Source organism: Panonychus citri, unplaced genomic scaffold (genome assembly GCF_014898815.1).
Source record: "Panonychus citri isolate SS breed McGregor unplaced genomic scaffold, ASM1489881v1 Contig00143, whole genome shotgun sequence".
Classification (NCBI taxonomy): domain Eukaryota; kingdom Metazoa; phylum Arthropoda; class Arachnida; order Trombidiformes; family Tetranychidae; genus Panonychus; species Panonychus citri.
The window spans coordinates 843,338-867,091 of NW_026515548.1; the positions used below are offsets into that span (position 1 = coordinate 843,338).

General features: G+C 31.8%; 3 protein-coding genes across 3 annotated transcripts in view; all 3 read left to right on the forward strand.

The window, feature by feature from the left end:
• Nucleotides 1-4,822: 4,822 nt before the first annotated feature.
• Nucleotides 4,823-5,185, forward strand: LOC128396254 (homeobox protein abdominal-A homolog). Its single transcript, XM_053356811.1, has one exon. The coding sequence runs from the start codon at nucleotides 4,823-4,825 to the stop codon at nucleotides 5,183-5,185; it is 363 nt and encodes a 120-aa protein (XP_053212786.1).
• A 3,320-nt stretch (nucleotides 5,186-8,505) lies between these two features.
• LOC128396256 (protein sneaky-like) lies at nucleotides 8,506-12,348 on the forward strand. Its single transcript, XM_053356812.1, has 2 exons — nucleotides 8,506-9,091; nucleotides 10,829-12,348. The coding sequence occupies exons 1-2, from the start codon at nucleotides 8,506-8,508 to the stop codon at nucleotides 12,346-12,348; spliced, it is 2,106 nt and encodes a 701-aa protein (XP_053212787.1).
• A 6,304-nt stretch (nucleotides 12,349-18,652) lies between these two features.
• Nucleotides 18,653-23,754, forward strand: part of LOC128396341 (homeotic protein antennapedia-like) — a 35,230-nt gene continuing 30,128 nt past the window's right edge. The window contains 1 exon segment of the mRNA XM_053356915.1: nucleotides 18,653-18,988. The gene's annotated coding sequence lies outside the window, so the exon portion shown is untranslated.

The window sequence follows — 23,754 nt, forward strand, 5'->3', positions numbered from 1 at the left end:
GAAAAAGAAAAGTTTTAAAAAATCGATAAAAAATCTTAAAGACTCACATATGATGAAAAGAAATAGAATTATTAATGGATATTTTTTTTCTTGTATCGATAAAAATCGACACCCAAAATATCGATATCGATAATATCGCCCATCACTAAGACAGTTAGATATCCTTTGCTTTGATCTCGACCATATTTGTTTCTGGCAACACAAATGTACCAACCTTCATCCTCTTTACGAACTTGATTGATTGTCAGTAATTCGGAGTTTGATCGCAATGGTGAATCATTTAGTAGCCATTGGAAAGATGGAGCTGGTAGAGCTTCAGGTGAACAAGTGATTGAAAACTTGGAGCCAAGAGCAGCGTACATATCCTTGAGTGGGTGACGTCTAAATGTTGGCTTGATACCAGATACTTTCAATTGAGCAGAACTGAAGTTGTTACCGAGTTCATTGTAAGCACGACATTGATACATTCCATTGTCTCTGTCAGGGTTAGCAGCTTCGATGGTTAGAACATTATCTTCAATCTTAATTCTTTGCGAGTCTTCTTGAGGGATGGTGTTGCCTCGAAGTTCAACTCCATTTTTGTACCAATTATATTTAACTTGGGGAATTCCAAATGCTTCACATTTCCAGATGAGGTTGGTTCCAACATCGATCACCTTATCTCTTAATCCTTTGGTAAATACAGGCAGTGATTGGACTCGGAGAAAAGTCGATGATTTGATGGATTCGGTGGATTCGGTGGGTTTGATCAGGCTAATAATAATAATCGATTATGTTTATCGCACCAAGTCACTTGTCTATTGAAACTTCGAGGAAAACCAATAAAGAGACGAAAGTGTTGAACTCGAGGGTGAATAATCCTTCTTTCGACTAGAAATGGAACTTTTTTAAAATTCGAAAAGTAAAAGAACAAGCAACTTTATCACTATTGTTCTCACTCGACTATGATGAGTAGACAAAGTGAACGAATGTTCTTGTGATGAATGAAAAGTTTCTCAGGCCGATTTGATTATTGATTAAAGATGAGAAAAGACCGACGCATAAGATGAGAACCAGTCGCTCATTTAAAAAAATGATCTTCTTGCTTCTCATTGGCTGTTACATTTGTTTGGGCCTCACCCTCATTGTCGCTCTTCCAGTTACTGTTGAGTGAACCTTTGGAGTCGAATCAGGAAGAGGCGCTATTATTATTATTAACCATCGACATTAGCATCAGTGTTATGATTATGATAATGGTTATTATCATTATTATGTAAGGGAGATAAATGAATGGGAAAAGTGAGCGAGTGAGCGAGTGAGTGAGAGATGAAATTGAAAATAAAGTTTATCAAAATGATGAACAAAATCCTATAAACTTGATGATGATTACAACACCGACATGATCGACATCATCAACTTGATCATCAGAATCAGTAGTGAGTGTGAATTGTGAATTGTGATTTAAAGTAAAAGTAAAAGTAAAAGTTTCCATCTTTTCTGATCACCATCTCCATCGCCATCATCATCATCAATAAGCATAATTATCATCGGATGTTGATTAGTTGTGATTCCAATTGATTGTAATGTTTGTGAATTAGTTACAAGTTACCAAGTGATCTTTTGCAATTAGTAAATTGAATCGATTCAAAATGATGAACACTAATTTCGACCATAGTTTCTATCAAACTGGACACGATCCTCACTCAGTTACCTACAGATTTTCGGGTGTATCTTCCTCATTACCATCGTCTTTAAGTGATCCTCATCATCCTCATTCGCATTCACATTCTCTTCCTCACCCTCACTCTCACTCTCACCACCATCATCACAATAACAACAACAACAATAGTTATGTGGACAGTTCGGCAGCTTCAGCAGCGGCCACTGCAGCAGCGACCGCCGCTGCTACTGCAGCGGTCTCAGGATCGGATGTCAATCCACCTCCTCCAAATTTTTATCCTTGGATGACTCCGATCAGTGGTAAGCATTTAACTTGAACAATATAATCCAATCACAATCCGAATCACGATCCTTGATAATCAGTTTCACTCTGCTCTTGATTCAACAATAGTCTAATTCAGGTTACAATTCAATGAACGACCAACTTAAAATCTGATTAACTCTAATTATGAAACAATCTAATCTTTATGAAAATGTTTATCATCTAAGTACTAAACTCAAGGCTCTATGGTTAATAACAATCTACTAATTATAGTATTTAACTTATAGTGTTCATTTGTGAGTTGATTATTTCAACTGTGAAATTTATTTTCACAGGTAATTATTAACTTTACCTACTAACAGTGTAGACCAACAATCAACAGTAACATGAGATCTGCAACAATCAAAAAAGAAACTAATTATTTAAAAATTAATCAACTGTTAATTGAATGATAGTTAAACAAAAACTGGATACTAATATTTTATTAGTCGCTAATTGATTAACTCAAAAACTTAATCTTATCAAATGAATAACTTGTAGCCAATACTTGAAACTATCGAGGTAACAATAAAGTGTTAGCTCAATTAAAACTCAAATCAATTGCAATTTAATCGCAATTAAATTGACTCCAAACTAAATTACTAACTTTTAACCATCTTCATCTTCATCCTCATCATCCTCATCATCTTCATCATCGTCTTACAATAAGCTGATAATACGTGACTCTGAAGATGATGATATGAATCAAGAGAAATGGTTACCTTTGTTACTCTAATTTATTACCCATCTAATTTGAATAATTCAAGGTCCAGTTTTTAGTTAAGAACAACAATTTACACAATGAGAATACAATTTAACTTAATCATTTACGTTTCTCTTAATCATAATTAATATGCTCTTATAATTTATTAGATAATTAGTTCGGTTTACGTGAGTTTTAAATTAGAAGCAAAAAGTATCAGCTAATGACCATGTAAGCAACATAATTTTCTCAATAAATTATTAAAATAATTATAATTATTGAGAAAATAATTAGAAGCAAATATTCAATTGATTAATAATAATGATATTTAAACCGTTAAGATGATGATTGTGCTTATTTCATATGTACGATTGTGTTTCAAGCTAAAGTCAATCCTGAATGGATTGTTAATTGTTGATGATAATATTAATACAATGATGATAATGATGATACTCAGAGATTGTAATAAAGATATTGAATGAGATTCTTGAATGAGACACATAAAGTAACACATTGAGTAATAAAATGAAGATGATAACAATTGATTCGTATGTAATAATAATAATAAAATGTTTAAAGAGTTGATTGAGACTTTGATTGGAATCGGATAAGTTTGACTGAGTGAAAGAAATAAAAACAAAGCGAGAAAATCAATAAAATGACAATTTTTTATTATCTAAACATTATTTTTACTCAAGACAACATCCTGAAGACATTTGTCATTCAAATGGTTTCTCATGTTAATGATAATGATGATGATAATTGTTACGATGATGATTATGATTACCATTCAAGTAGCTTATGGGAATTTCTCGGTAAAAATCATCGGAAAGGAAACAGTTTCTTTTAGATTGATTATGAAATTTATTAGAAGAAAAAAAAAGTAAGAAATTATGAGAATGATGAAGAGATGAGATGAAGATGGTGAAACGGAAAACGATTTTTACGATGTTCGAATTGACATTGGCATATAAGGCAGAAAGACTACTAGTAGTTAAGAAGCAAAGATGACCTGAAGTTTTTACGACTGTTAGAGTTTAGGCAACCACAAAATGTTGGATAATCACAAAGAAGAAGAAGATGAAGAAGAGATGCTGAGAAGGATGTGGAAGAAAGGGAAAAGGGAAGATGGCGAAGATGAAGAAAATGGAGAATTTTTCTCTCTGGTTATATAACAGCCTATATAGAAAAGAATTATGTTCTAAAAAGAAGAGGGGAAAAGGATGGAAGCCATTTTGTCTTCCTATGAGTGCAGATGATGATTCTCTCTCTCTCTCTCCATCTCCATCTCATTGATCTCTCATCGTTTATGGTCATCATATTTAACCATGAGAATAGACTCATGTCCAGTAACTTCTGAATTTTTTTTCTACCTTTACTTTTATGATAGAGAATTAGAGTGAGATGATGATGCAAAACTTTTCTCTTTCTCTTTAGTTAATTGGATCATTCTAATGGTCATTCGATATTAGAGTGACCATAACAAAAAGATACTGTGACACAATATTTTCTATTCATTAGCTATGCTTTCATTTGTGTCAATTTCAACCTGCAGTTTTTACCTTTTACCCTGTTTCTGCCCTGAGGCTGTTAAATCTTTTGCAACTAAAAGCAACACAAAGGTGGTCATCACCTAAGAGCACCTTATGTAACCTTAACTCTCTGTGACCGTTACATACTTTACCTTTTACTTTTATTGCCTATTTTAAGGTTGACCTTTTCAAAGCCAATAAAACGTTTTAGTTTTAACCTTTTAAATGTCGACCAGAGACTTGGAATAGCTTAAGGCGATTACTGATGAAAGTGTCCAAATAGTTCACCCAAGTTAACGAAGGCCAATATTGTCGCTCTTCTTACCTAACAAAATGGTTCATCTTTTCTGGTCATTAGTTAATTGATTGTTATTCAATATTTTCTTCGTTCTCTTTTATCCCAAACTAATACATTTTCTCATTCAGTTATGTCCATCATTTGGTCATCATCTCTTTTCCAGTGTTGATCAAAGATGAATTTCATTCATGTTCATCCAACTAATCGAATTAGACATTTGCCTAATCTGATATTATTTCTGTTTCCCTTTTCTCTCTCTCTTCTTTTTCCTTTGTGTGAACTTTTTTTCTTTGCTTCTCTACGATTTTCCTTTCAATTCTACTGTCGGCATGACATGTTTTCCCGGTGGCAATGGACTGCGTCGTAGAGGTCGACAGACCTATACACGCTATCAGACTCTTGAATTAGAAAAAGAATTTCATACAAGTCATTATCTAACTCGACGTCGTCGAATTGAATTGGCTCATGCTTTGTGTCTAACAGAGCGTCAGATTAAAATATGGTTTCAAAATCGACGAATGAAATTGAAAAAAGAGCTACAAGCAATTAAGGAGCTTAATGAGCAAGAGAAATCAACTCGATCATCTTCCAATACCAATTCATCAAACAACAATTCAACCAATCATTCATCTTCTTCCCATAATCACCGAGGTTCAGCAACTGGACATTCAAATGGACCCGTTAAAACGTGAATCAATCATGAAGCTCATCATCAAATCTTCAGAAGAGAAAACAAAAACACCAACATACTCAATCATCTTCATCATCGAAATGACCATCAACAAATAGGAAATTCAAATGAAAGTCATGATGTGAACTCCAACTGTAACGTAACTTTATATACTTTTTATTCAACATTATCAATTTCGAATTCGAATTCAGAACTTTTATTTTTTTCGTTTTCGAAAATCAGATAAAAGTTAGTGCTAATTTTCAGATATCGATCTGAATTCAACAATTGAAGTCAATTTATTTAACTATTTCTCTCTCTCCCTCTCTCAATTGAAGTATATCAACTATCATATTGATCAACTAATAGTATTATTAATGCTTATCAGCTCATCATTTATAATTAATTACAATCATCATCATTAGATTAATAGTCACAAATTAAAAAGATATTATTTCATCTTCTCTCACAGTTCTCTTACTTTTGTCTTCTTTCCATCATCATTATCATCCACTCAATGTATGCATTTCCCTTTCTCCCTGAACCCAATACCCTTTTTATCATGATTATCATCAACACACACAATTAACAATCAACTAATTGTCATGATAAGTGAAAATTAGCCATAAGAAAACAATGAATCTTCATAACTCATCCAATCCCATCATTTTCAATCTTCATAACTATTATCATTTTTGCTCTGTGAAAAGTTTTTATCTAATTTAATTTACTTAATTTAATTAACTTTGAACCAAAATTTTGTTTCCGTTTCCTTTTTATTTCCTCTCTCTCTCTCTCTCTCTCTCTCTCTCTCTCTCTCTCTCTCTCTCTCTCTCTCTATCCTTTTGTTTCTCTCAACTATCAATAGATTTTCATGATTCTCATCATCCTGATGAACTTTTTTTCCTCTATTTTGTTTTCTAACAAAAAGAAAGTTTTTTTTTCTTATACTCACAATTCAATCACCTGAAGGAACGAATAATGTTCAAGATATTGGACATTCACCTTGATTATCTTCCTCTGATGATGATTATGATGATAATTGAGAAATGATATCGATATTAGATATAGAAAGAGTGTGAGAATGAAATATTTCAAGGTAAACTGTCTTAAATCAATTCTACCCAATTAACTATTCCAATGATCATTAAAAATCATCCTTGTCATTAATTAACTCTCACTTCCACCCTTGAACATCCAGCAGACAATTTTGATCACTTTCTAATCATTACGATTATAAATATAATATAAATTATTTGTGTGCTTACCCTTTAATCTAGATAACTAATTAATCCAATTAAATGGCACTTTAATTACAAATCCCTTCCCTTTCATGATAAAAAAAATACCTAAAACCAACGCCAACAATAAACTCGATAATTTCAAATTCAAATGACACTTTTTTCAATTCAATGTAATCTTAATCTCTGCTCTCTCTCTCTCTCTTTCACTTTCTCTCTCATCTTAATCCACCTCCAACATCAATGAATAATAAAGGAAAAAACAAAAAGTAATTATAATCGATGCTAAAAAAACTATCACCATGAAAATGAATGAATTGTTTCAAGTAATCAACTTAATCTATAGTTAGTTAGTTGCAACATCAATGAACTTTTGCTGAATTTACAGATTATCAGAGGCTCTTTTTTTAGCCCTCCCTCTTACGATATATTACTCATCATGTGTAATTTGTGTGTGTATGTGTGTGTGGGGTTGGAATGATAATCTTCAGAGGATTTGAACTCAAGGATAACCTCAATTTATGAGAGTTGCTTTTGCTTTGCTTCAGTTAAGTTGATTATTTCAATTAACTTAAATTGAACAAAAACTGCAAAGATAAGGAGGAAAAGGAAAAAGTTTCTCTATATTAACTTTAAATGAACCTATAAAAATTCAAGATGAAAACCATCAATTCGGGTTCACTTTTAGGTTACGCCATCGAATTTGTTTCAAGTTCTAATACAAGTGTCGCCATCTATTGGATATCATTAGTATTTCTCTCGATATTTTTACTCTTTTTCTTTAATTCATAAGAAAAACTAATTATTTCCTTTTCTTAACTAATCGAACCATTGACTTCAAGTTGATCTCTTGTTTTGTTTGTACAAAATAACTTTCGAATAGCTGATTTGATTTAATTGTTAGAATACAAATGAGATTTTTTCTTTTCTTTCTTTCTCTCTCTCTCTTTCTTCGATCAATTTTGTGTATTTGATTATATGATTTAAACAATTAGCCTCATTGAATTTGGATCTCTCATAATTATCCATCTCAAGCCTTAGTCTCTCACATTAAAAGCCCTTAGGCTAGTTAACTTAATCGGTGGTCACCACCTAAGAGCACCTTAGGTAACCTTATTTGATTGTTACTTCTTCTTTTATTACCTATTTATGGGTAAACCTTTAAAAACCAATAAAAAAAGTTATAGTTTTAACCTCGTAAAAGTATCAATAAGGTCAACAAGTTACAACAATTAGTGATGGTCATTAAAGAAAAGTGTAATTAAAATATGTTGGATTGATATTTTTCCATCTTTTCTATGATAAATGTTAATTTCATTCATTTGGGTGTAATTTACATTCATCTCGTGTAAATTCACATTGTTTGTGAATAAAAAAATCAAACATTTATCAGATGATTTTAGTTGATGATTAAATTAATTATCAATGACAATCAATCGCCTCACTAATTGTTACCTTGAATTTGATGAAAAAAAATTGATTCAAATGTTAACCAATCGATGGCAGCACATTGAGCACAATAAATTTCACTGGTTCGTTAATTTAAATTGCTTTTTAAACACCAATTAAAAAACACGATTAACAATCAACTAATCACCTCTAATGATTTCGATACAAAAACAATTCATGAAAACCTCAACACTTGAAATACAAAAGATTCAGAATCAATTGAAAACTGATCAAGTGACAATTAACCTTTGAAATGAAAATTCAATTACTTTGAATCAATTCAAATGTCAATGTTCACATCTGATTGTTTCAAAGACAATTAAATTCACTTAATTATCTCAACTGTTTATGATGCCACAGTTAATTAATTTCTTAATGGTAGTAAACAAACAGTTAAACAATTGAACAATTGAAAATAATGAAGAAAATTTAAAATCAATGATTAGATTTCCAACTAAGAGATGGCGTTAACTTTTCGTTTTTTTGTCAACTTGGTTAATATTTTGCTCGCAATTAACTTAACCATTATTGTGACAATTTAAATTATTCCAATTAGAATCCCAATTAGTAATTGTAAACATCAACTAGTTAACTGAAGCAAAGCAAAGCAAATCAATATCCAATCGATTAAGTTTATTGATCAACAATCATCATGTTCAACTTGAAAGTTTATCTTTACGATTTGATCTTAGACCCGAAAGGTAGAAAGTACAAGGGTCACCGACGGATATTATGTTTCCCTTTTGGCCTATTAGCGGGTTACCTATTCTATATTTCATTTATCAAACGGTTGAGTTTGCCTGAAGAAGTTGAAGGAACTTTGTTTCCAATAGTAATTTTACTTTACACTCTATCTTATTGTTTATCGAGACAATTTCGTGCAATTACTTGTTTAATCGGACCAACTCTTGCAGGTCAAGTTGGTCGATCTTATTTATATCTATTATTTTTCAACGGTGCTATTCAATATCCAACCTCGAATCTACTCAAAAATACTTATGAAGCATCTCGAGTGTTTGCTTGTACAATTATGTTCCATAAGAATGCAACCGAACAGAAATTTCGACTCGTCTTCGAGCCGTATATTGGCTTTTTCAAGGGAATGCTCGAAGGATCAAAGGAAATCGGAAATGAGCCAAATTTCCTCGGCCAAATGGAAGAAGAACTTATGAAAGTAGATGCAGATAATAAGAAAGCCATGTTGGAAGAGATCGAAAAAGGCGACGCCATAACAAAAAGTAAGAATCTAACCAATTCTATCTAATTAATATCCATCATATTTGTTGCCACTAAATTCAAACTTCGAAATCCCCTGTGTCTCGATGTGTGTCCAATGCCCTGACCATCACTGACTCACCAGAAGCAGATCATCATCACTGCCACCACCATCATCCTCATCATCCTCATCATCCTCATCATCTTCTTATAGGTAGACTTTTTTTCATCTGAAAATTTTACCATGAAACTGGAAGCAACATTATCGTTATTGTTATTGGTTTTTCACTTCCTCACTTTAGCCCTTTGTAAATGATTTCAATTATCGTTGATTAACCGTTATTATTTGGCATTTACACCAATCAGTGAATTAACTTGTCTCTCAATCAAATAACGATTAACGATATTTAGTTTTCTATTGTTTTCTTTCATTAATTTTTCTTTGATTGTTTCTCATTTGAGGTTTTTTTCCAATAGTTTATTTGTTAGTTGATAGTTTTACTTTTTTTTTATGGCTAATGGATTTAATTTCATTCTAACTGTTACAACCAACTAACTATTACAAATTAACTAATTGTTATTAGTGTTCTAGTCGTCAGTTAATAATAATAAAAATGTAAAAGGTTTTGTTTCCTTTTACATTGGATTGATTTTACTACTTCACCATAACAACTCGATCTTCTCACTCGATCATTCTGACAATTTAACTAACTAATTATTTGTTTACATGAATTACATGATTAACTGAAAGTGGATTCAACTCTCAACTAAGAGAAAGAGAGTGAAATTAGTTAACTTTTTATTTCTTTTCCATTGATTTCCAATGGAAAAACTTTCGCAAACACATAAAAACTTTTCTCTTGACAACTTTAAGCCTCTTAAGCTACAAAGTTACATAAGATTTTTACAAGCAAAGCTTTTAAAACGATCTATTTGTTTTCTGGTTTCATGTCAATTCTAAATTTAAATTTTTACGACTTTTCCTCTTTTTCTCGCCTTCACTTTTCTTACTATCAATGGTCTTGTATTCATTTTCTTGTCTCTGTAACTTTTTTTTTACGATCAAATTTTCTGAGAATATGAAAGTTAAAAAGCTTTTGGGAAATTATTTGCATTCAGTTTCCATGAGTGAAACAATTTCTACATTTTTGTTTTCCTTTTTCTTGTAAAGAGACAGGAAAGTTATTGATTGTTGATTTGAATTTAGATTTGATAGTTTACAGGAAGACAAGTTGAAGAGCTTAAGATGACCATCATCATGATGATCACGGTGATGATAATGATGAGAAATAGATGAGCATAGAGCACTTTTAGTGTGTGTTTCTATCAAGGTGGTCTTGGTAAATTGGTTGAGTCCCATGTCCGTTAGATATTGACCTTATCATTCAAGGGACCATAACGGATCACCATCTCCTAAGGGGCTTCTAAACTTTGCAATTTAGGGTGAAAACGGTATAATATTGACCTGAGAGATAAATTTTCCGTTTCCTTTGACTCCAAGGCACATTTACCTTTTTGTTTATTGTTTATTTTTCCTCCTTTTTTTGACTTTTCACCTTTTCCAAACCAACCTTCTCCCTTTTCTCTTCTCTTATCTCTTGTCCAGTTAAGAAAAAGGGGTAACATTTTTAGCCTCAAGGGTCAAGGTAACTGGAGAAAACTCAACTCTCCCGTTTTACCGTAGCAATTTACAAAAGAAACAGTTTCATGTCCGATTGTGAAAATTTTCACTTTGCTAATCTTAAATTTCTCTCCCATAGAAAATCGAACGGCCATAATTGAGCAAAATAAGATAGATAATTCTGCACCATCGAAGGATCCTTCGAAGACCAAATATCGAGCCAAACTGGCCGGGTTCTTCGAACTTTCTTGCGAAGCCATGGTGTCCAAATCGCTAATTAGGTGTCAACAGAAAGCGCAACAAATACTTGACAATTGTTTCTGGAATGTACCTAACCTTATCGTTAAAGCCTTCTGTTATTTCTTGGACCATGAAACCTTTTGTGGTGACCAACATGAGAAAGAAAGTAAGAAGGCTACACTTTGTGCTGGCCAGAAATACACTCCAAAGCAAGTCGGCGTAGGACTTGAAACGGTGAATACCTCCGTCAATAGGCTTTACAGTGATATGCGTCTTACTGATGTAAGATATTCAGTTGATTCTGTCCAGACAAATATCACGAAAGCATTAGATGTCTATGCAAAGTTAAATTCTACATTATTAACAAGTTTCCATATGGTCAAGATCTTATTAGCACTTTTGAATCGTTTATTAGCTATTCTTTTTGCGGTCAGTCTTTATTACTCGAATGCTTATCACAATGGTTACATGAGGCACATTTACTTTGACAATAGGTTCATGACGGGCTATTTTCGGGCTATTGATAAACGCCGAGCCGAAGCTGGACGAACTTATTTGTTACCACTTCGAAGGCTCGAACAAACCGATCTGATAGTTCCAACATCATTCAAACTCGATTATCAGGAGAGTAGAGCTCGAACTGTTGGGTTTCTATTGTTCATTCCAATTGTTATTGGTACCATTCTTTTGGGATTTTTCGCAGAAACTTTTTTCGAAATTATGAACACTGTGAATGGATTTTTCGAGATGAAGAAAACAATTCGAGGATATCATGCGTTCAAATTCGATATCGAACAAAAGGGTTGGTTCAGTTCGATTTTAACTGATTTTCTTCCAACAGCGAATTTAAACTATACCGTTGATAAAGTTCTAACCAATGAGGCTTGTCTTCCGCAACCGGTTCCTATCGACAATTCGGTTTACACTACAATGGCTTTCGTGGCCTTTGGTATTCTTATGATTATTCTAACTCAAGCTTATCTACTTCGTCTTCGATGTTTTATTTGTGCTTATTTTCACCCTCAACGAGAAAAACAGAGAATAATTTATCTCTACAACGATCGCCTCAGGAAAAGAAAAGCTTACACAGTTTATCAATTGAAAAAGATTCGACAATTGATCACTATGAATACTCACATGAGAGATTCACCTTTGTTGAAAAATTTAATCAATCGAACTGTTAAATATGGCTGGTTCAAGAAATTGGTCAAAAGATATTGTTCGATATGTGAAACAGCTCAAGATGAAGGTTCGTATCAATGTCCAAGATGTTCAGTATTCTATTGCTCTCAATGCTGGGATCTGGTGGGGATGGTGTGTCGAGCTTGTATCGAGGAACCAGAGGAGCCTTCGACCATCCATGAGATGAGTAAACTTACAGAGGAGGAAATAAACAACAGAAGGTCGAGTAACAGGTAAAAGGTGTAAAGACAAGAGAGAAAGAGAGAGAGAGAGTGAGAGAACCGAAATGACCTTTGCCAATGGAGGCTGGAAGAGGATCCAAGGCAAAGGCTTTCAACCAATCACAACATTAACCAACTGCAACACCAAAGCTTAACCTTCAAGCAGAAAAACCTTCAAATCAACAAACTGAAAGTGATCAAAAAAACTTGATCATAAATGAAAATTAATCAACTAATCATATCAACTGATTGTTGATCCGAATCAAAGTGCGTTTCATTGTGTGTCCCCTTGTGTCTGTGTCTCTCTTGTGGTAATCAAATCAATATCATCATCATCTTCATCTTCATTTTCATCTAAATCATCCTCATGATCACCATCACCACCATCATCTTCACCATTGATTTAATGACCATCAAGGTAAGATTAATTTCTTATATTATTATTATATCCAAGGCGAAAATGTTACTCAAACTTACCTACCGAAATAAATTTATGTTACTAATCAAATTATTGTAATTTATCAACTGTACTCTTATTGTAACAAAGTTAATTAAATTCTGTTGCTTAATTGTTAATTTATCCGAAGAAACAAATTTCTAAACATGAACAAGCATTTCCACTCGTAATTCAATAGGAAACTTACCTTGTTTTCTTGTCTGTTACCTGATGATATTTATTACATAACATTAACATTTTCTGGTAACACAGTGAGAGAGAGAGGAAAAGGTAAACCAAGAAAAAAATGATACCCAGAAAACCAGTTTCTTTTTTTCCATTTACCTGTAAAAAAATAATTCAAACTTATCCAATGAGTGAAGTACAGGTAACCTAATTTAACGTACAAATTAAAGTGAAACTTTTTTGTTTGTTGTATTTTAATTGCAAGTCAAGTTGAATGATTTACGTTAATGAATCAACACAATATCATATTGCTATGAGGATCGAAAGGCTTTTATTTAAATTAGAATTAAATTAAATTAGAAAAAAAAGTAAAAAAAAGCTCTTGAAATCATTAATCTTCTAATGTTACATAGAATCAAATGGAGATAATTGTGAGATGAATTAAATTGATAATATTAACTAGCAGCATCTCAATGGAAATTGAATTAAATGTATCGGATTAAATTAAGATAATAGTTGAGATAATGAGAGAGAACTAGGGAACGAGAGAGAGAGAGTGGAAGATAAAAAGGAGGAGAAGTGGGAGGAGAGGAGGAGGTGGGTAAATCTATAAGAGGGACTTTGTGTCAACATGGGAAAACGAAGCAATAACAAACCTATTTCTCTCTCTGTGTAATAAAAATATAATAATGTTATCATAATTTTTATGAGAATTAGAGATTCTGTTGATGCTAAGAATTTAATACAATGTTGGATAAGATAAATGTTCCTGTGTAAACAGAATTTACGAAATTAACTTTATCTCTCTGCATTCGACATTCTCCACTTTTCCTCCTCTTCTCATTTTCTTCATTATATTTTTTGCTTCTTCATTTGCTCTCTCTCTCTCTCTCTCTCTCTCTCTCTCTCTCTCTATTCAAATAATTTCTTTGGCTCACCCACAGTATTCATCAACTGATTTTCTTCCTCTCCCACTTTTCATCGATTCTCGAATGACTCGAATATCATATTTATCTTCATTGAGTCTGCTTTATCTCATTTCACCCTATCATCTTTTCCCATCTCATCTTTTCATCCATTTTCATTTTTGGTTCATCTTCTCTCTCCATAGATCTTTTTTATTTTCCTCTGTTACATGTAACTGATAGTTCTGATGCGATAATAATTTGTGCAATAATTTTTATTCTCATCTCTCTCAATCTCTACCCTCCTCCCTCGATGTATGTTTTTTTCATATTTTTATATTGCTCTTTGATAATTTACTATTTGCAATTATGATGATAACAGTAATGCTCGAGAACCCTTGTAAGTTATACCAGAGGAAGATGAGAGAGAGAGAGAGAGAGAGAGAGCGAGTAAAGTACATCAGCCTTGGAAAGGATTGGCTTCTGTTAGAGCGCAGGTTGGATTACATTGGTTCAATGATGAAGCTGAAACTGAAGCTGGAACTTATTTCGACTTCATCTTCAACTCTGCTCTCTCTCTCTCTCTGCTGATGCTTAAGTTTGTTCAATAAGATTTTGTAACAGCATTTGGATTACGCTTTACTTTTACAGCTAATCCTTCAATATTTATTACTTGACTTTTCTTACAAAAACTATTTCTTTTCCCCTCCCTCATTCTCTCTTCTTTCATTCTCTTCTTTTATCATCATCATCTTTTTTTCTTCAATTTACTTTTTATCATCAAGGCCAAAAAGTAATGCATTTCAAGCGATTTATCCACACTTCTTTCTCTCTCTTTTTGCTCTTTCTTTTTCTTTTTTTTTCTCTCTCTCTACATCTTCCTCCATCTCTTTTCCTCCATAAGTTTGTCCATTGTTGATCTTTACATCTTCGCCTCATTAATTCATCAACTTACTCACTCAATTCTCCTTCTCTCCCTAATTTTCATTCTCATTCTCATTCTCCTTCGCTCTCTCTCTCTCTCTCTCTTTTTCTCTTTCATTCTCCATCCTCATCTTTTTTTCCTCTTCTGTATCAAAAGTTTTACATCTTTTCCACTTCATCTTCTTTCCTCATCTCTCACAGTTTTTCATCTTGTCAGTCAATATTTTTCTTCATCTCCTCTTCCCTCCATGAAACTTTTTATCTAAACTTACATACCAATCCTATTCTACCTTTTTTTTTTATTTTCATCCTCATCCTCATCTTCATCCTCATCACCAACATCCAACAACTTGAGTAACATTTTACTTGTGAACCTATAAAACAAATTCTATAGGATCAAAACCAAGCAACATCTATACATTTGGATACTTACCAATGATCATTTGGAATCAATTGGTTATCCTAATATGATGATGATCACAATGATGATCAATATCATCACCAAATCATCATCATAAAATGTATAATGTTTACCTTTTAACTCTTTCCCATTCATGTATCATCTTCATGGTGAAAATGATGATTACAACTGAGATAAAAACAAAACAAAACCTCAGGTCATCATTTATGATCAATCAATGAATCTTCATGAAATCAATCAATCAACATACTAACTATGATCCATTCAATCAATCCAATGATTTACATCAAGTTACCTTTAAGAAATTGAATGTTAATTCAGTTAATCATTTCAATTCTCACTCAGATAACTCATATTTTATTTTATTAATCCATTAATCTTTCATATAATCCGCTGGACAATTGGTTTAATCATACCTTTGATTAAATGTTTGCTCTTGCTTTATAATTGATTAAATGTTATTTACTTGACAATCAAGTGACACAAATTGGATTAACACAAATAAAATAACGTGTTAATTTTATATTGAAACTCAACAGTTAACAAACTGTCTCACATTTTTAATGACATCAATTCAATAGTAAACTTGTAATAATAATGATTAAGTTAATAATAACAATGATAATAACCATTTATGTAACTATTAACAAAGACATTAAAGTAAAGTATTATTATCATCATTATCACCTTATGATTACTATTTACTTTGATATGGTTTACCATGTAAATTGTATTCACTTGTTAATCAGACAATTAGTAGATATTAAAGTTAATTCATATATTAATATATGAATAAGTCCAAATATCTAAGTTTTTTAATACTTTGCATCTTCAATAATAATGATCATTGATCATAAAGATTCAAATACAAATCTGAATTTCGTTTCAATCTTTCTGATCCGTTTTTTTATTATTCAGCCTGTGTGTATGTTTTTTTCATCGTTTTCACCTTTAAATGTGATGAAACGTGAAAAGATCATGATAATAGTAATGACGATAATGCTAATATCTTTGTAGTTCTTCAGGTAGTCTCATTACAATGGAAGACAAAGAAAGAGACTGAGAAGATAAACAAAGTGTTATAATGGTAAAGATGAGAGAGGAGGTGGTAAAAAGAGCAATGAAAAGGTACCTTGAAATAGTTTAGCTCTTTATTATGATGATCACCATAAAAAAGGCTCTCAGAGAGTCACCCAAGTCTCTCTCACTCTCTTACTCTCTCGTCTAAGATGATGATGATTCCCATTAACTGTAAATGATCCTAATAATATAACCACCCTTGACCTTATTCCTCTTGATTAGTTGCTCTCTTTTTTTACCTTTGTCATTTAATAACCTCTCATTTCATTGTTTCATCACAATTGAATCAATTAATTGTGCTTTCTACAAACCATTCAGTCTGCTACTAATTAATTGGAGCAAAATAAAGTTTTTCAAACTCTTTTTTTTTCATCAAATGTTCAACTCAATTTTCTCCTTCTATGCATTTATCCAATATCGCTCTGAATAATATTCTTCATGGTGGTATTAATACAGTCAAATCAGAATGAATTCATATACCTTTAAGAAAAAATTAATATTTTCAAAGAAAGATAAAAAGACTAATCCCTTAGGAGATGATAAAAGTAATCCCAATTCAGATTCATTTCGTGTTCTCAAAGAAACAAAAAAAGATTTTCTGAGTTAGAATTAAAGTTTTGCCGTGTTAAACATAATTCAATCCATTTTGCCCTGAAGACCGGCCAATTGGTAGAAAAGCAAGAGAAAGTTTGTATTGTAGATTAGAATTGAAAATGAATTTATAATCGGTAAAAAAACACTCATTTTGGTTCAGAATCGTTGGAAAAATATTTCGATGTGCTCGTATTAACATCGCTCTAATTGTAAACTTCGGCGACTTTTTCATTATTCTGAGTTCTATCGAGCGAATATAAAACTGCTTTTAATTGGTAGAAATTATTTGTTTAGAATGAAAAATCGCTTCAATGTCCAAGTACTTCTGTCGATCTCTATTTACTGGTTATTCTTATTTGAAGAGAAAAATGATTCTAATTATCGTTAATTGTGTTTTACTCACTGAATCTAATATTTTGAGCGCAGTTTTATATCAAATTTCAAGTTAATTGATACTGAATGAGTGGAAATTCCGATTCTCTCAAACTCAAGGTGATTTTATTCAGTGAAATCTCAATGTTGAAGATCCATTTCATGGATTGAACTTTATTGAGCTAATTTGTATCTCGATAGGAGATCAAACTTGATTGTGCTACATAAATTAAAGAAACTATATATAGCAGAACTCATGGTGATCAGTGAATATCATGTTTATAATATTTCGAGTGGTTTTCTCTTAAATTTTCAGGCTTATCTCCTTTATTGGAGTTTGAACTTCCTGGTGCATGGAAACTATTTGTTTTTCTTTCTCATTTGATTGATTGAAATGTCAACATGTTCACTTCAACAATGAAATTACCTATTTGTTTATTTCATCGTGATTGTTAAAATCCAATATCAATGCAAGTTTAGTTCACTTTTTTACCTGTAAATGTCCTAGAAGTCAAATCTAACTTATGCTTTAATCTTGAGATTATCTGATCACCTGGGGCAACCTTTTCATCTGACTGAATAGGAGAAGTTGTCACGAGAATAAGCTCATGATGGAGTGATGAAATATCGGTTGAATTTAAATAAACAATAACGATATTTGTGGCACTTAAAGCTGACAAATATAGATAAACAATTAGCAATCTAATAGATAATAACTTCCTAAGCAGGTTAATTGTTTATTAGAAAAACTGTCAACCAAACTATAAGTGTGTTGATAATCAACTTAAAAAGACACACAAACAAATTATCATCGCTCAAACGATTAACTTTCAATGTCAATGAATATTTCAAATTTTGCAAATTCAACCAAGAAATTGATAAAATCACCAAAAAATATCAATAAAAAAATATCCGGTTATCGAACTTGTATTTCCAATAGATTTTGATTGTTATCTAGACTTTAAATATCAACTAATTAACATCGGATTAGGTTCTTGACCGACGACATTGACATTCACTCATTTGTATTTGGCACAAATGCAATTAAACTTGATTTACTTTCGATTTGATTCATTGGACTAATTTCCCTTCATTTAAATAAGATTTTGAAAAAATATTCATATAAAAATTGATCATGATTGTTGACAGTAATGATCATTCATTATGGTTTAATTATTTCAATTGAGCTTTTGATTAGCTTCATTTGTTTTAACTTTAAAATTAGAAAAAAGATGGAGCTTCCATCTATTTAAAAGTTTTTCTTTTTTCGGTTTGGTTGGAAAGAGAAAATTATAGAAAATGAGAGAGAGAGAGAGAGAGAGAGAGAGAGAGAGAGAAGATTCATGATAGATAAAAGTTCTGAGAGCATCGGGTGAATCCAGTTTACTGAGTCACCTCCATGGTAAGTAAAAGTGAAAGAGTAAAAAGAACGAAACCAGAGAGAAAAGAGAGAGAAAATTAGAAAGAGAGAAGAGAGAAAGAGAAAATGAAAGAATAAGAGAGAGAGAGAGAGAAAAAAATTAGAGGGATAGAGAGAGCGAAAGAGAGAGAGAAAAGTGAGCGAGAGAAGAAAAATTCTCTTAATTCATTCACTCTCCATTTTCTTCTTTCTCTCTAATACGAAATAAGTGATAATTTTTGTGCAAAACGGATAACAAAACCATCATCAACTTCCAGCATCTCTTTTTGCATCCTCATCATCATCTTAATCCATCATATGATCTACAAGATTAAAATGGTAAGAATATTAATATTTCTCTATTTTTCTCTTTTACTTTACAACTAAGATTGAAAATTTGTAAATTAAATCATCAAAAATCAATTGATAATCAAATAAACACTTCAAATGAGTGAAATTCAGTTAATAGCCAAATCTGAACCCAAAACCCAAAATGATTTCATGTGTTTCTGGTTCTGCAATCAAGCTAATCGATTAGTTTGTTTACTCTATACCAAATCATTCAACATTCTGAGTGCCTGAAACTGTACCTGATTCACCATTCAAGTACTTTCCCTCTCTAGCATTTGTCTATTTCCATGTGATTTCACCGATAATAATTCAGGTGAACATTAAGTTATTCAATTGTGTCTTCTCTTGACTCTACCATCTTTGTTATGCTTCACTCGTTTACTTTCAATTGGCTCATGATGAATATCCTAATCTGCGATATGCATGAGGTTTTCATGAATCATTTGATTTATTGAATGTTTTATCATCAGTGAGTAAACATTATGGTAAATCAGATTAATTTGAATAGATAACTGATTCGTTATTTCATAATTATGGTCAATTATTTTCTTTTAGCTTCTAAGTTTTGAGCTAAGAAAATTTTGTGAGGCGGGGAGAGGGTCAGTTGGGTGGAAGAAAGGACAAGAATGAGAGAGACTTTGGTCGAAATGAAGAATTAAATTATACGAGAAGGTGAATAGAAAGAGAGAAAAGTTAGATAATTGGAAGATAATTCAGTGTAATTAAGATTAAATTAAGATTATGATGAGAAGAGAGTAGCGAGTTTGAGATGAAAGAATTGATTTAACATTGGAAACATTTTCCATCTCCTTCTTGTCTTAATATTCTAAGCAAATGATAGAAGAAGAAGAAAAAGAGAATCAAAAAGAAAGAGAAAAAAGAAAGAAAATTTTCCTCTTTCTTCATCATCATTATCATCTTGATTCTCTGGTTTTCTTTGTTTATAGGAAGATGAGCTAATTATGATTTCATCTTCATCATTATCATTAAACAGGTTCTTCGTTAGCTTCCAAATAGTAATTTAATTTTTCTTACTTATTAACTCAATCGATGGATGAAGATGAGGATGAGGATGATGAGAGAGATGAGGAAAGTACAAAAGATGCTAATGAGCTTGGGCATCGAAAAGTAATTGATCCTCTTTTTTCATATCGATTTGAGTTGAAATTAATTCGATACCTGAAGATGCAAAGATTCAAAGGTTCGGTCACATTTGAGCGATTCTCATGTAATAACAACTGAATATGTTGATTATAGTGGAATAATTATCTCGATTATAGGTTCGGGTTTTTGATCTTCCAAAGAGATCAAAGATCATTTTTTGGCTCTTTTACATTGAAACAGAATAAAAAATCAACCCGAAGGCGAAATTGTTTACCTTTTTTCTTGTGTTCGATAGCTCATGTTGAGTAGAGACAAAATATTAGTTTCGTTTACATGGTTATTAGTTTCATTCATTTTCTCTGACATTCAAAAAGAAGAGAAGAAAAATCGAAAACAAAAACATGACAATAAAGTAAATTCTCTTCCCTTTCCTCATCACAATCATCATGATAAACAGTTACTCTCAGTTGGATCTCTCTGTATCTCTATGAGTTCCATTGAACTTTAGAATAGAACCAGAAAAAAAAATCTCTACCATGTAACTCTGATTTTCCTCATTCACCTCATGAAACTCATCGATACTCACCCAATCTCAACTCAAATGGAATCTTAAACTTTGACTGACAAAATTTCATCTCCAATTGACTTAATCACATTCGATTACCTGTTGCAATATATTATCAGAATTTTCATCTTCTATGATATTTTCTATTTTCTCTTCAATTTCCTTGCACTTATCATTACAACATTTTCCTCCTTCTCTATCACACTCATGCCAAAATTGTCAGCAATCAATTTCATCTTCCAATTGAAAATCACCATCGGTATTGTATCAACATCAAAGTGCTAATAAAATAATGGTAGTAATGTAATTGACTGAGAAACAGAAAATGTAACCACAGAGCAACAATTAAATTAAATTAATAGTTAGTATATAATAATAATAATTGTGTGGTTAAGTAATTGCCAATAGACTGTGGGTAATAAAGGATAAAATAATAATAAAAGATTAGGATTAATGGTCAATCTTTGATGGACATTCGTGTGACATTGAGACAATCTCACATTTAGATGGTCACTCAATAAGAGAAAGGGTCAACAATGATTGGTTATGACACTTTAAATTAAATTACTGAGACTAAGTAACATTATTTTCACCATACGAATACAAGATTAACAAGACAATTAATTTGATAATTTACAAAACTATTAATAATAATAAACACGATTCCCAACCATAAATTAAGACAAACTCACTCTCATCATTATCTTGCTCCTTTTCTCATCATCATCATCATCTCCCTTACACATAACCTCCTCTTCCTCCTCCTACTCCTCTCGTATTCATCATCATCTGATAAAATGAAAAGTATCAATCTCAATGTCTGATGGGCAATTAATGTTGTTAATTGTTGTAATTAACATCATCATCAAATACTATGATATGATTACCTTTGCGGTTTATTGGATAATCTTGAAAGTAGGAAAACAGGCTCACGCTCAATATTTTATATACTTAATAGTAAATGGGATAAGACTAATAATTTTCTAATAGTAAAAGTACTTGACTCTTTTTTTATGAATGAACTGATTGAGTAAACAGATAAACTTAGAAAACGTAAAAGAAAAAAAAATAAAAGTCAAACTTTATTATTATTATCATTTTTTACTGTTTGTTGTCTCTCTCTCTCTTGTTTATATCTTAACAGTTTAATGATTATCATAATCATAATAACAGTAATAACAATAATCATGATAATAATCATAATAATAATGAATGAATTGTAATCTTTGACCAGAAAAAAAAACTTTAGGACCAATTGACAAGTTGATTTGAAGTGAACATTTTTATCACCAATTAAAGTGACATTATTATGAGTATTACAATGATATTAACATCATCATCTTCATCATCAACCGAGAGAGTGAGAGAGTTGAAAAGTGGAAGAATAAAAAAAAAGATAAACATATTATACATTGAATAGTGATGAGGATAATGATGATGATGATAATGGTGCTAATAATGATGAAGATAATGTTTAACCTTTTATGCGCTTTTTTATCTGACATTTTATTGAGCAGTAAATGTTAGTATCCAATTGAGATTATCTCATTATGGTTATTTAATAACCTGTTGATGGACTCATCTTTTTTTTTAAATACCCTTTTCATCCTCATCCTTTAAGATACTCTCTCAGTTTCTGTCTCTCCCTCTCCATGTACACCAAAAGGTGACAATAATAGCTTCATAATGACGATGATAAATCTCATCTTGATTATTTTTACTATTTAATTTGCATTTTCCAAGTTTCCAGGTAATCGTTTCATATTCATTCAGAATTCACTTTTAATCAGTATTCTAGTTTTATGATAACTTTTTATTACAATTTCATTCATTTCGTTATCTCTTCCTCTATGTGTGTTGTTTATCAACTACCAATGATCAGCATTCGCTCAGATTATCCGCTAACATGGATAATGTCTTGTGTAAGCTTAAGATTAATGTAAATTGTATCAATACATAAGCGATAACACAAAAGGTATCGAGGATATTTGAATAGGAAAGACGTTCCTTCATTGGTTGTATTCGGACAATGGTTCTCACTTTTATTTGCTTTTGTGTATCAATACAAATACTCATTTCTTTTTTCTTCATCTTCGGCCATTTTGTGTCACCCATTTTTTGTCACTTATCTTTTTGTCCTCTCTCTCACTCTTTCTCCTCTGTCTATTATATATTCTTATGCTTCTGAGGTAAAAAGCAATGGTTCTTTGTCCAATCAATTTTCTCACCAATTGCATTTCACATCAGTTCATCTTCATCATCATTCTGATCCTCCTCATCCACCTTAACATTGAAAAAAAGCATCATCTCCAATCCCATAAATTTTAAGAGGCCTTTCCTTTGGTTATCAAGCTTTTTTCCCTTCTTTTGATAAAATAATAATAATAATAATAAGGATGATGATGATAATATAGGGATACTTTTATCATCATCATCACTCTGTAACTTTAGTCTCTCTCTCTCTCTTCGTCTTCATGCTGTTTCCTTTGCTTCTGGTTTTTCTGGTTGTTCTCTCTCTCTCTCTCTTGCTTTCTTGCCTCTGGCTTGATCAATAGAGATTTCTCCATCTTCTTTTTCATCATCTCCATCTTCTTTATTATATAAGCGAGAGAGAAAGAGAGGAAATATAATACCAACGGTAGCAGATATATTAAGGTTACCATAGTTATATAAATGATTTGTTGTTCCTCAGTGTATAACTTGTATAAACTTTTCTTGCTTTTCAGAGTTTCCTCAGAGTTTCCTTCATCTCCTCCTCCTCTCTCTCTCTCTCTCTCTCTCTCTCTCTCTCTCTCTCTCTGAGTTGCTCTCTTTCTTCTTCTTTTAAGTAACATATTATCTTTCTTTATTTCTTCTTATGTTTATAAATCTTTATCTTCGTCATCCTCATCTCTTCTTATCGTCTTTGATAGGATGTTGTTGTTTTTTCTTTTCCCTGAAATAAAAAGGAAGCAAAGAGAATCTCTTATAACCATCAATTATCAAGGAGACTCTTTTTTCTGTAAAATTATCATTTGGGAGGGAACTCAACCTTTTATTAGATATTTTATCAAAATGTTCTCCTTTCTTATCCTCCAATCAAAAT

Coding starts and splice junctions, on each gene's coding strand:
- LOC128396254 (XM_053356811.1), top strand. CDS start 4,823: ATGACATGTTTTCCCGGTGGCAATGGACTGCGTCGTAGAGGTCGACAG.
- LOC128396256 (XM_053356812.1), top strand. CDS start 8,506: ATGTTCAACTTGAAAGTTTATCTTTACGATTTGATCTTAGACCCGAAA. Junction 9,092..10,828: donor AGGCGACGCCATAACAAAAA/GTAAGAATCTAA, acceptor TCTCTCCCATAG/AAAATCGAACGGCCATAATT.